At 39.6% G+C, this 14,454-nt stretch overlaps 1 protein-coding gene across 1 annotated transcript in view; it reads left to right on the forward strand.

The window, feature by feature from the left end:
• The first annotated feature begins 542 nt into the window (after positions 1 to 542).
• EPSTI1 (epithelial stromal interaction 1) overlaps positions 543 to 14,454 on the forward strand; it is a 107,918-nt gene continuing 94,006 nt past the window's right edge. Inside the window, exon 1 of the mRNA XM_027873865.1 lies at positions 543 to 842. Coding sequence (XP_027729666.1) covers positions 664 to 842 — 179 coding nt within the window. The 5' untranslated portion in view covers positions 543 to 663. The remainder of the gene's footprint in view (positions 843 to 14,454) is intronic.

Raw genomic sequence — 14,454 nt, forward strand, 5'->3', positions numbered from 1 at the left:
GTTCAGCCGGAACTAAAATTAGGGCTGGGCCGTCGAATTAACTGACCAACTAACCAGCTAACCAACCCTCTCCCTCTTCCCCTCCCCTTCTCACCCCCAATTAATCCTCTTTCTACTTCTTACCATTAATGACCACGGTGTGCCCCAGGGTGGGGGTGAGGCTGTCAGCCAATGTGGATTTTTAACTGACTCTACAGGTGAATGGCATTGACAGTAACAATGACCATTTGAGAAACTGATCTCTGTGGTGAGGCCCTTTTTAGAGAAGGCCTTGAGAGCAAGGCCACTTAACGCAGGTGGAATTGATCTTGTTCCAGGTTAGTTAGCTTGTTACCACAGGCAGCCCTCAACAGAAGCTCCGGTAGGTTGACACCTAGAACGAGAGAGCCCGAGGACGCTGTTGCCTGGTGAGGGCACAGAGTCCGGGGGCTGGGGGCAGCGCCTCTGCTAGGGAGTGAGGAAGGAAATCAGAAGTGCTGAATAAGCCTTTGGGGTGTGTGCCGGGAGTGGAGAAATCGAAACTTAGGAGTGGGTTTTTCCTGGCCGCTTTCGTTTTTCCCTCAAGAGCCAGCCGCCAGCTGCCTTGGAGCCCTGTTCCCCGACGGCTGCACGAACTGCGGGCTGGAGCGCTGCGCCCCTGCCCTCCCCCGAGACCCACTGACCATGCACAGCCGAACCAGGGTTCCTTTCTCCCAGCCTGCTTTCTCCTCTCCTGCTGCTTGGGACACAGCTGGGAGGCGGCCGGAGCTGGGCTTGCCGCAAGGCCGGAGGCTGGGTCCTGGTGCTTCCCAGGAAGAGCCGTCGCTGGAGAGCTCCGGAGCTGGACACCCGACCCAAGAGCAGTAAGTCCTAAGTGAGCCGCATACGCTGGAGGCGGTACCTCCTCTCTGCCTGCTTAGGTTTTACCCTCATAGGCAGTTGGCCACGTCTGGGAAGTTTAGTCTTTTTAAAACACCGGTGTGAATCCAAACAAATTACAAGTTCATTGCAAGTCACTTAACCTCCTTGGTCCTCAGTTTCCCCTTCGTAAATAAGGGAGTTGAACTAGATGGCCTCTGAGATTCCAGACAGCTCTTGCTTTAAGAGCCTGCTGGATCACAAAACTTCATAGAACACTCTATTTGCCCCCCTCCCCTTTTCAATTGAGGGAGCATCTCTTCTCCCTAACTCAGTTCTTTAAAAAGTCACTGAACTGCACCTCAGGTGAACAGCCAGCCACCAGTGAAAGACAAGGGCTGTAGGTGGGTAGCATGTCTATAAAGGATTTTCTGTGTAAATAGAGGCGATGTGCCAAAGCTGAAACCTAACCTGACCGAGTAAATACAGTGAAACTTTTTTTTTTTTTAGCAATATCTCAAAGTACTTTGTACATAGTAGGCACTTTATGAGTTTGACCCCTAGGGACAGATTGAAGGGTGTGGGTTAGGGAGAGAAGAAAGAAATACATATGAGGGTCTAAAACCACAAAATCGGGTGAAAGTAATCCCTTCCTCAAATTTCTTATAACTCCTGCCCATATCTCTCCTTGGTATTTATCTTACTGTCCCCTTTCTGGGAGTGGATTCTGAGCTGTATTGCCTTGCACCTAGTTAACGCCTTCCTCCAGAAATCTTTTACAACCCAGCTAAACAGCTAAGTAATTCGCTTTCAAATGCTTAGAGGACTGGTAGGGAAGAATTTACCTTTTTTTGCTTGGCCCCAGAAAACAAAAGCAAGACCAACCCATAGAAATGAATGGGAATCAATCAGTCTTTATCTGAGTAGAAAGAAGGACCTGCCAACAATCAGAATGAGTTTTGGGGTTTCCTGAACTTAGAGGTGTTCAAGGAGAGGTTTCATAACTAGTTTATTTCTTAGTAGTAATAAAACAGTGTGGTCCAACAGGATAGAGAAAACTGGACAATTATTTTAAGATTCTGTTTTGCTCAATCTTGATTTTTCTGTCCTTATATTAGAGGCAGTGGTGTGGAGTGGTGGATAGAGAGCTAGCCTCTTGGGTTCAAGTCCTTCCTGACACATATTGGCTATGTGACTTTGGGGAAGTCACTTAATTTACCCGTGCTCTAAGCAATTCTCTCACACTGTAGGGTGAGAGCAGGTGTTATAAAGTGCAGAACAGGCATTTACCTGTATGAGTACAGGGAGTTTCCTTAGTAGGGAGTTTCCTATGCCGCTGAAATCACAGTCCTGTCCCTATTTCCTCTAGGGGATAAATGAGTGCTTTTGAGTGAGGTGACATGCAATTTAATCAAAAGCAAAAACCTGGGCAGATTTAACTGCTAATACTTATTAGGTGTTCTTGAATGAAAGGCTAAGAGCTTTTTTTAGAAGAAAAATTACATGTAATATGCATATATATAATGAATATTCAGCTACGGGCCTGCGACCTGTTAGGAATAAGTGCTGAGGATTCTAGATTTGTGAGTTACTGAAAATTAATGAGGTCTTACTGTTGCATGACTTCTATTATCCCGAGGACAAGAGAAATGTAGCAATCCCTATTTGAAATTACCCAGATCACCCTTCAAAGGGAATCCTAAACTGGATAATTTTCAAAGTTCGGGTATGTGTGAATTTCTTCAAAAAGCACAGGATGAAATCAAAAGGACTGTTTACTGGCCACCAGGTCGTATGTGTTTCTTAGCAACCTGTCTTCAGCTTTCAAGTGTCTAGAAGTTTCTGATGGGAGGGGGAAGTGACAACAGAGCTCTTTGCAAGGGTCTTTAATTACAGCCACCTTTTGGAAAGCAGAGAAGGGTACAATCCCATGCTATTGCCATTTAAAGCCTACTCCCAACTGTGTGAAGGGAGGATTGATGCCATTTCCCCATGGTGTAAATTGTACTGCTCTGATAAGACAGGCTCACCTGTACCCAAGGGCCCATCAACCCCAAACAGCCAATGTTTGTGGATACTCCATCCTTTCAGCTCCATCCCCTCTTCCGATCCTAATCTTCAAGTACCAGAAGGTATGTGTCATGTCAACCCTAAGTCACTCATTCTGACTACCATTAGTAAGTACAGAGTGAGATTGGCCGATTAGAGGGTTCAAGGTCAACAACTTGTGTCAACACATGCCTCATTGCCTGGTCTGCTGTGCAGTTGTGAATAGATCAAGTCTGACATGTTGTAGCTTCATTATTGTTCTCTTGGGACACCTAGAGAAGAGGTAGGCGGTGGTTTGTCCCCATCTTAAAGTCCTACAGAGAAGAACCTGACCATGCTTTACCAGTCAAACCCTACAATTGCACTTTGTTCTTTACTACTCTGTGGAATGTGGCCTTTTGTTCGTGGTTGCTATAAAAATGTAAGTTCTGACAGATTTTTGGTTAGTAGAAGAAACTGTTTTTTGGTTCTTTTTTCTCATTCCCATCCACAGAATTTAGTCACAGCTTCTAGCTTTCAGCTTCAAGTGAGGATGTGATAATTCCAGGTTCCCTGGGGGGAGAGAGAGACTCTGGGAAGAGGTTGGCATGTAGAGAAACCAGTACCTCCATAATGAATTTATTCACAGTTTATCCCACTAGAGACTTGAGGGAATTTCCCCTTGGGTGAGATTGGGGACTTTCACTCCTCTGACTGAGCTGAGCTATTTTCTTCCCTGAGGAAGAACTCATTGACTTTGTATCTTGTTTGTTATGTTCTAATCAGTATAATTTATCTGACTTCTGATTGTAAACTTTTTTAAAGAACTTAATAAATTTGTCTCTGACAGACTCATACCAAACAAGCAGAGAATGGTGTTTTTCTCTCATAGAATGTATATGTTCCAGCTTCTAGGTGGTGGAGTGGATGGAGTGCTGGGCCTGGAGTCAGGGATTTATCTTCCTGAGTTCAAATCTGGCCACAGACACTTATTAACTGTGTGACCCTGTACAAGTCACTTAATCCTATGGCCTCAGTTTTCCTCATCTGTAAAATGAGCTGGAGAAGGAAATGGCAAACCATTCCAGTATCTTTGCCAAGAAAACCCAAAATGGTGTCACGAAGATTCAGACATGACTGAAAAATGACTTGACAACAACAACAACAAATGTGCGTTATATGTCATGCCCAATAGAATATAAGCTCCTTGAGGGCAGGAACTTCTCACTTGTCTCTGAATCCCCAGCACCTGGCACATAGCACTTAATAAATGCTTGCTTATTAAAATCATCTTTGTCAGTTGGATTTGGGTCAGGTGGAATCTCGATTGTTTTTAAGATCTATTTTTCTGATTATTAAATCTTTTTTACATGATGGTTTTTCACCTTTCAGGAGTTGCCTATTTAATCAAGAATTGCTTATCTATTATCCAATTATCCATTAGATAATTGCTCTTATTCTGAAATTTGTGTCAGTTTCTTATATTCTTTCTTTCTTCTTCTTCTTCTTTTTTTTTTTTTTTTGTTAGACAATGGGGTTAAGTGACTTGCCCGGGGTCACACAGCTAGTAAGTGTTATGTGTCTGAGGTTGGATTTGAACTGGGGTCCTCCTGAATCCAGGGCCGGTGCTCTATCCACTGCACCACTTAGCTGCCCCTTCTTATATTCTTTATATGTCAGACTTTTATTTGACAAATAGAATCCACTTTTCAAATTTCTTTCCATATTCTGGAAGCATTGTTTTTTGTTGTGCTATTTTTATCTCCTAAAATTTCTTCTGGTCAAAAGATAAATTCTTAAAACTATGATTTGGGGAAAATTTATCCCCTCTTCACCATTGTACAAGATAATAAATTATTCATTTTGTTATATATGCATATTAATAATATCTAGATTGTTGATCCATTTGCTACCTATTTTGATTTGTTTCCGTTATTTTGTCAGGGTGTTATCTAGCCTGTACAATAATTATTTTGGAATGAGTGTTATAATTCTAGGTTTAGCAAACACTAAACCACTATGCAATATTTCTCTTTCCATCTTTTTCTTAATTTCCCTTGATGTTCTTGATCTTTTGTCATTTTATATGAATTTTTTTTTAGTTCTATGGAATATGCCATTGACTTTTGATCTGTATAATCAAACCTAGAATTGATTTGGGAAGTATTATCTTTGTTTGCTGCAGCTGGTGGACCCCCACAAAAGATATCCTAAGTTCAAGACACTTTGAGTTAGCACCCATTCCTCCCCCTGGTATTTACTTTTACCTGTCAGCCAGATAAGCAATTAATTTACACGAGAAATGCCATAGCAAATAAAGTGACAAGACTTCACACAGGTGGGACAAATTTCCTCACAGGTTAACATACCACCATTGAGAAAGGGTACATTTGTAGAGAACACATGTAACCAGGAAACATACTTAGAAGGCACGTCACCAAGGGACATAGGTGAATAGTAATACTGGCTAGAATTTAGAGTGTGCTTTAAGATTTGCCAGCAACTTTGGGAGGTGAAACTGAGGCAGATAGAGGTTATGTGATTACCCCAGGGTTACACAGCAAGTGTGATAGTGAATTCAAATTTGGATCTTCCTGACTCCCTCCCCTGTGCTATCTAGTTGGCTATATGAAAAGATTTACATCACATGTCCATTTAGAAAGGATAGGTGGTGCAGTGGATAGAGCACTGGCCATGGACTCAGGAGGACCTGAGTTCAAATCCAGCCTCAGACACATAACACTAGCTGTGTGACTGTGGGCAAGTCACTTAACTCCATTGCCTAGCCAAAAAGAAAAAAAGAAGAAGTGAAACTAGAAAGGATACAAATGTAGGGGAAAACGTGGCCAGGGCAAAGCTGCAATTCTAATCTTACTCCTTTGATCACTTATCAATTGGAAAATAGCTCTGATGAATTTGTATCAGTGCTTTTTACATTCTAGAAATCTACATTTATCCATGCTTACTAAAATTGTTCAAAGTGCAAGGAACTCATAATGCTGGCTTTTGCATTTAAATAAATTATTTTTATTATGTTAAGGAAGACTCCTTCCCATTCTTTGTTTTTTAATAACACAAATTACTGTTTTTTTAATCATCCTTTTTTGCATCTGTTTATATGCATGTGTGACTTTTTTATAGCTAATATGAATTTTAAGATTGTAGCTCTTTTCCAACTACTCTTGCATTTCTAGTTTTCCCATTTGCAACTTTTCAACCTATTGCTGTTTTATTTGCCAGTATATTATCAACATGGATAATCATTATTGGCCTACAGCTCTTTCTTTGCCATAGGAGTATAAATTTAGACCTAGAAGGAACCTCGGAAGTATAGTCTGACACTCATCTCATATATGAGGAGTCTCAGATCTAGAAAATCCAAGTGACTAGTCTAGGTCACTTAACAGATCATAAACAGGTAGGCCGAGATGCAAACCTAGATCTTCTAACCCTCAGCCAGCAATCTTGCCTTTTCCGTCCTTGGTTGGGGATCAGAACTATATTTGTCTCAGAAAATTTTGTAGAGTGCGAGCTTTATTTTTGAAAAGTTTACATTGGGATTATTCCTGTATTATTTTTTTTTCTATAATCATGAACTCCAGGCCCACCTTGACTGTATAGTGAGCATCTCCAGCAAGATATCCCATTGGCATCTCAAACTCAGCAGATCCTAAGCTGAACTCATTATTTTTCCCCCTCCCAAACCTTCTCCCTTCTCTAACTTCTCCATTCCATGGACTAGAAAACCACAATCCTTCCAGTTAGCCAGGTTCACAACCTTGACCTCATCCTCAACACCTCACTCTTGTTCTTCAGCTGCCAGATTTTGTCACGTCTCTTTCCATACAATATTCCATCTCGGTACTCTTTTTTTCACTTATATAGCTACTACCCTAGTTCAGATGTTTATCACCTCTTGTCTTAACTACTACCATAGCCTACTAATTGGTCTCCCAGACACCAATCCATCCTCCACAAAGTTGCCAAACTAAAACTGGGAAAACACAGTTATGGCTCTGCTGCTTGTTTGTTCAAGGAACCCAAGGAGTTTCCTCTTGAAATTTCTTTTTCACTTAAAAAAGCCACATTCCAGGTCAGTCTCCAAGTTACCTTTTCAGGCTTATTGCTTTCTAGATTCCAGACAGGCTAGCTTGCATGCTATATGATCTTCCATTCCTCCTCTGTGTGCTTTTATTCAAGCTGTACCTCCTACCTGGTATGTACTCTCTTTCTACTTCTACGTCATAGAAATCCTAACTTTCTTAATTTTTTTTTGAGGCAATAGGGATTAAGTGACTTGTCCAGGGTCACACATCTAGTAAGTGTCTGAAGCTGGATCTGAACTCATACCCTCCTGACTCCAGGACTGGTGCTTTATCCACTTTGCCACTTAGTCCCCCCCCCCCCCAACTTTCTTGAAAGCTCAAATCGTGTTCCACCTCCTATAGAAAGCCTATCTTGATTTACTGACCTCTCCTTAAAAAGTACTTTTTTCAGATTTGGTATTTAATTTTCTATGTAGGTGTTTTTTTTCTCCCCAAAAGAATACTGGGGTAGCAACTTTTATTTTGGTCTTTGTGTTTCCAGGAACATAAGAGAGGATCTAGCTGCTGCAGGTCGGGAACCTTCAGCCTCAAGGCCACATATGGCCCTCTAGGTCCTCAAGTGTGGCCCTTTGACTGGATCCAAACTTCACAGGACAGCTGAGGCCACAGGTTCCCGACCCTTGTCCCAGCATGTAGTAGGTACTTAAATGCTTTTTGTTGAATTGAATCATCTCCCTTCATAGTTTAGTCAAAGTCAATTTTGACATTAACCTTATCTAGAATCATGATTCCACCTCCTAATTTTCTGGAGTCAAGCAAAGCATACTTTTTCTCTCAACTTCTCATTTTAGCCCTATAAATATCTTCCTTTCTTAACCTTATTTCCTTTAAGCAAAATATTATTAGGTCTTACCACTATACCTTTTGTAACCTTTTTATTTGTAGATAAAATCAACCATTAATATCCAAAGTTATAATTTAATAGATACTACTTCTTAATTTCTCTCATTGATCTTATTGGACCATCTGCCAATAAGTCTTTTGGTCCAGTTTTGCTTTTGAAATTTCCTCTGCACCCCCTTTCTTGTCTGTGTTGTAATTTTTACTACTGTATATATTATGTTTCTATTTCAGGCTTTTTTGACGAGTTACTTCTGTCTTTTTCCTTTTTCTGCATGATTATTTTCCTTGTGAATATGTTTTTGTTCTTGGTCCTTTTATTTTTGACACAGTTGCTACAGTTTTTGAAGGGATATAATAGAGCTTGGGTCATTCATTTCTACTCTACCATCTTCTAGAAAGGTTCAAGTTAGTCTTCTTTTCTATGATCAGGCTTGAAAGATAACAGTACTGACAAAGATGGCAGACTATCTGATTTGGAGTCACCCAGGGTTTCCAGAGAAGCACATTGCCTATAAACTGAAGGACAAAATCCAAGCTGTCACTTTCCCTTTCAACAATTTATTTTCAACCTATGAGTACCCAAAGATCTAAAATCTGAGGGGAGTATCTACCCATAGGCGAATATTACTCAATCTAATTTCACCACAATCTAATTTAAGAATTTTGACCTTGAGATATATTTGTAGAACCCATAAACGCTAGTTATGTGAGAGGCATTACTGAATATGGGAAATCTTGTGGCCACATATGAGAAATTAAGCCTATTTTAAAAACTGAATATTCACCATCATTTTAGATACACATATTTATAAACTTCATATCAATAATTTCACATTTACACATTCAGGGAAGAAAATATAAGCATTAACATTTTCTTACAAAAAAATGTCTATTCAGATCCAAGACTGCTCCAGGGTATTCCCAATCATAGCTTGGACGCTGGAGTATTTTGCCTCTTGGCTTAAAAGATCCTGGCATCCCATGGCAACGTCTATTGGGTGAGGGGAAGGTGACCATGGCAACTTCTTTGCTGCTCGACCGCTTCTCCTGTGCCCTCACAGAAGTGAATAAATGAAGACGTGGTTCAGCATTTACAAAAGATTACCAGTCCCTAATATGTGACAAAGGTACTTCAGGAAAAATTCATACTGGGAACACACTCTATGCTCTGGGGGTAGAATGTGTCCCAAATGATAGCCTGGTTATTAAGCTTTATAACTGATTTCCTGGTTTAAATCTTGGAACCTCTTAAATGCAATTGAGTAGTGAGGTGTCTGCTAATAAATAGGAGGAAAAGGCATTTTTAAAAAATTTATTCCTGACTTACCTTGTTTACAGGTACTGAATGGTATGAGTGGACTAGTTATGTGTCTGCTGGTAGATGAGGTAAATGGGATCCTTCTGAGGTACTTGTCAGCTCTGTGAAGTAGCATCTCAATGTCCTGAAAGAATAGAGATTGTGTTTTTTCTTTTTGTGTGGGGGAGGAGGTATTCCTAGAGTGCATGAGTGATTGGGGAAACCCCAGTTTGTTAGCTGACTCTTGTTTCATCTCAAGAAAAAAAAAAAAAACAACTTAGACCTCCTTTCTGAAGGATTGATTACATTTAACAACTAAATTGTGTGATTCAGTGAGTTAAAAGAGCTCAGAGTACTGATTACTATGAAATCAGCTAGGTGGTATAGTTCATAGAGTTCTAGACTTGGAATCGGGACCTCCTGAATCCTGCCTTGGACACTTATTAGCTGTGTGATCCTGAGCAAGTCACTTAAATGTGTTTGTTTTTGTTTGTTTTTGTTTTTTTTTTTTTTGTTCGGTTTCATTATCTGTAAAATGGACGTAATCCCAGGGTTAGTGGGATGATAAAACAAGATGACATCGTAAATGTTTTGTAAATCTTGAAATGCTGTGTAAATGCTAGCTGCTATTATTATTGTTGTTGTTATCATATGAATGATGCAAGACTCTTTACCTGCTTTATTCTTTACATGGGAACATTGATAAAGATAACTTATGAGATGAGGGTAAATGAGTAGGGCTACTTGGTGAAATAGATTAGTTAATATTGTGCTTCTTAGGGGCTGCAGGTAAACTGGAAAAGGGCTGGATTTGGAATTGGAAGGAATCACTACCAAATTGTGGGTCTACCTTGTGTAAGTCACTTAACTTTTCTGAGACTCAGCTTTCTTTTCTGAAAAAGTGACAGAAATGGACTAAGTGACCTTTAAGTTTCTTTCCAGCTTAAGTCTGTGAATCCTAAGCCATATCCTTCAGAGACTAAAACTAGCTGAGGGGGCTCACTGATTTTTGTAAGTAGAGAGAAAGTAGAAATCCTACAGTGTAATGAAATAGATGATCTTGAAAGAAGAAAATATTACTGGTATTGACATGTCTCAGAACACCTATTCATATTGTATGTGACATGTATTTATATGACTTAATTGAAAAGGAGACGTATTTCTCAAATTATTTTTCTAGAACAATATGGCCAACGTTCTATTGTTGAGAATCCACTTAGGAAAATGATGGACAGGCTGCTTGGTGCCTTCTTATTATCTTTAGTTCTGAATAGCCTTAATAGCCAAAGGGACTGATGGACAGAGTTCTGGGAGGGGAGCATTATCAATCAGCTTTCTATTATATCCTATTAAATCAACAAACCTCAAATTGGGAGAGGGGGAGAGTATCTTTCCTATTTGGAGTGAAGTTTCAACATTTCCCGACATTTCGTTTTCATAGTAGGGCTTACAATTGTGCTCTGCGAAGACTCCAGGAGCAATCATTTCAGTTCAAATACAATATCAAAGAAAATAAGTGGGCATTTTGTTTTTGAGAAGTCAGTGACAGCTGAAACAGTAAAACAATAAATCAACGGGATGATGAAAGCTTGAAAATGCTTAATATCTATAATAATCAGTTGAGGCCTAGCAGAATTGAGAAGGGGGAAAAACTTAGTTCAATTACACAGTGAGATTACTTACAGCAAAGTCTTTAGAGTTCTGTAAGGTTATATGCATTGTTAAGGTTAATTGCATCTATTCAGAATGTATTTGAATCTGAAACAACATTAAAGTAGGAAAAAAAAAATCAAAGGGAGCAGGCTGACAGTAAAGGCACTGGCTATATCTGGGAATCAGCCCATGGATGCTTTGTTCAGTCTGGGGCTCTTGTTTTTAATTTTAATTCTAGAAGGATTAAAAGACTGTAATAGAAAGTCCTGTGGTATGACTGTAGAAACTTATAATCCTAAAAATTCAAGGGTAAACTTACCCTATACCATGTTACACATGGAAACTGAAGTCCCAGGCTACCCAATTTGGAAAGGAAATGTCTTAGCAGCCTGCATTCAGAAGTCTTATTTTTTTAGATGTAGTTTATTTGTACATCTTTTACTCTGTCTATTCAGAATAAATAGGAAAGCTTTAGAACTGCCAGTCTGCCAGTAAAATGTTAGTTGCAGAAATGGGTCACTTTCTGCTTCTAATTTGTGATTTTTAAAGGAGGAGGAAAGGATTAAACAAAGAAATATTAGTTGACACTTTCCTGTATAACTAAAGTTGATTTGTGGAAAATAATAAATACATTGAGAGAGGTTGATCATTGTTCCTCCAAAATGGATTTCAGAAAGTTGATTTTTTTTTTCCTGAGGGCGGCGGTTGGTGGAGAGGGAGAGTGGGTAGGAAGAACTGAAGAAGAAGATAAAAAAAGGATAATACTAACTAATATTTATATAGTGCTTTAAGATTTACAAAGCACTTTTCATATGCTGAATCACTTAATTTTCACAGTCACCCTATAACTTATTATTATCCCCATTAGACAGATACAGGAAACTGAGGTTAAGTGACTTAACCAAGGTGATATAGCTAGTAAGTGTGTATGTGTAATTGGATTTGAACTCAGTCTTCCTGACTCCAGGTGTAGCCTTCTATCTGTCCACTGTTCCATTTAACTGCCTCTAAGAAGGATAGACTCAAAAATGTATTATTGCTTCTAGAGAAGAAAATCTGTTAGCTTGATTTTTATTTGTTAAGCCCCATTTCCTTCAAGCGGTTTTATCGTGTATAGATTGAGACAGACACCAGAATTAGAGGGCATATCATTGTAGCAGAGATAAATGGAACTCAGAGGGAATAAATGAAGGGTCACAAGTCCAGTTGTATTTAGAGGTGAGATTTTTTTAAAAAGGGGGTACAACTGGCCACATCATCAAAACAAAGATGCACTTTGAGAATGAGTAGGGAAAAAAGACATGCAAAATAAAATTGTTTAATGAAATGGAAATCTGTTCTAAAATTGTCTCATCAAAAAAGTTCAAGGGAGGAGTAACATGGAGGCTTAAATCATGTTGGAAGTATCTAGGTATGGTATAACATGTGGGTTTAGAGCCAGAGAACTTAGGTTGAAATCCCAGCTATGATTGATGCTTACCATCTGTCACATCTGTGTGACCTTGGGTTAATAAATGCCTTTGTCTCCTCATCTGTAAATGAGAGGGTTGGACTTGAAGTACCTCCCAGTTCTGGATTTATGTTTCTGTGATCTCTTTTGCAGTAAGTACTATATTAAGTATCAGCTGCTATTTTCCCCCCTTAAACCCTTCCCCAGGATGTTGGTAGAATGCCAGAATGCTGCCTCTATCATGACATCAAAGATTTAGAGTTGGAAGGGACCTTAGGGGCCCTCTGATCCAATCATCTCCCTCTACTGATGAAGAAACTGAGGTTCAGGGTGGTTAAATGTGGTTCAAGGCCACACAGTAACGGAGGGAGGCAGGGAATAAACCCATAGTCTTCAATGCCAAATCTCGTCCTGCTTCCATTGCACCATGTTCAAAATGATGCTGTGGAGGGTGTTTAGGAGTATCTCTCTCACTTTGTATGCTCCTTAAGGGTAGAGATATGACATGGATCAATTTGAGGCCATTAAAATGTTCAAATAAAAATTCATCTTATAGTTTCATATGTATTATATTTATTGAGAGGCAGAATGACAATGGACAAGGAACCTAAGTGTTCCAACTGTGATTTTCCTTTATGGAAATGAAATTGGTAATACTTTCCCACAGTTATTTGGAAAAAAGCAGTATGTAAATTTTAAATGGTTCTGTAAAGATGAACAATGATTGTAACCGGGTTGTTTTCTTTTTAATCTAAAAATCATCCTTGAGAAGGGTATCAATTCTAGTGTTGACCATATCCTAAAAAAAGAGTATACAAACTTCTAGAGATGGTTCATCACAGTTGAATGACCTGCCTGTTTGAGATTTATATCTTCACTGTCAAAAAATATTTAAAGTAGCAAGCAAACTTATAGTTATAAACTTTTGCCAAATCTTCATGCATTCTTTTGTTGTTGTTGAGTCGTTTTTCAGTTCTTTCCAAGTCTTCATGACTCCATTTGTGGTTTTCTTGGCAAAGATACTAGAGTGGTTTGCCATTTTCTTCTCCAGCTCATTTTACAGAGGAGAAAACTGAGACAAACAAGGTGAAATGACTTGCCCAGGGTCACACAGCTAGTGTCTGAGGCTGGATTTGAACTCAGGAAGATGAGTCTTCCTCACTAGAGGCCTTACACACTATCCATTGTGCTACCTAGCTGCCCCTTCACCCTTCCTAGCCCCTTGTAATTTAAACCCACTTGTGATCTGTCTTCATTGTTTGTCTGTGTAAACAATTGCTATAATTTCTTCTTACCATGAATGTGTACTGTGATAGGATAATTATTTTTTTTTCTTCAGCCAATGAGCATTTTTATGGGCTAGGATAAGAAGACAAGGATGAAATCAATTCTTGCCCTGGGGGCACTCACTTATAGTTTAGCTATGGAGACATGTACATATAAAGGTACACACACAGTGATTTAGGGAGGAGGGATCAGGAAAGTCTTCATGTATCAAGAGATATGTGCTGAGCCTTCAAGAAAACCATGGATTCTAAAGAGAGGGTGAGTAGGGGGTGCGTAACAGGCATGGGAAAAGCTGGTGAAGAGGACCAGGAGTGAGAGATGGAGTTCTGTATATGAGGAATAAGGAGGACGGTTTTTCTACACAGCGAATGTAGCAGGAGAATAATATATATGTACTATGGCTGGAAAGCTAGTTTGGAGCCAGATTGTGAAGGGCTTTAAATGCCACATGGAGGATTTTATTTTTTATCCTAGAGGCACAGTAGGGAATTACTGGAGTTTTGTTTCGTAGTGGAATGACCTAGTTAGACTTATGCTTTAGGAACATCAATCTGACAGTGGTATGGAATCTGGATGGGAACACAGAGAAACCTGAGGTAGGGAGATCAATTAGGAGGCTAATTGAAGAGTTAAGGGAGAGGAGATAAAGGCCTGAACTGAGGTGAAGGCTGTGTACCTGGAGAGAAAAGGACACATGGAAGAGATAGGTGAGACTGAGGATTGGAGGATGATGCCGAGGATGAACCTGGGTGGTTGGAAAGATCATGGCACTCTTTTTCTGTAAAGTCACTAAGCATTTATTGAGTATTTACTCTGTGCCAGGCACTGTCCTGATCGCTTGGAGATTTGAAGAAGGGCATGGGACATGTCATGAAAATCACTGTAGAAAATGATAATGATTCAAATTGGATAATGACTTGGGGGAAATTGATCACCAAGCTGAAGTGAGGCAT

This window comes from Vombatus ursinus, unplaced genomic scaffold, assembly GCF_900497805.2.
Source record: "Vombatus ursinus unplaced genomic scaffold, bare-nosed wombat genome assembly UNPS02014802.1, whole genome shotgun sequence".
Taxonomy (NCBI): domain Eukaryota; kingdom Metazoa; phylum Chordata; class Mammalia; order Diprotodontia; family Vombatidae; genus Vombatus; species Vombatus ursinus.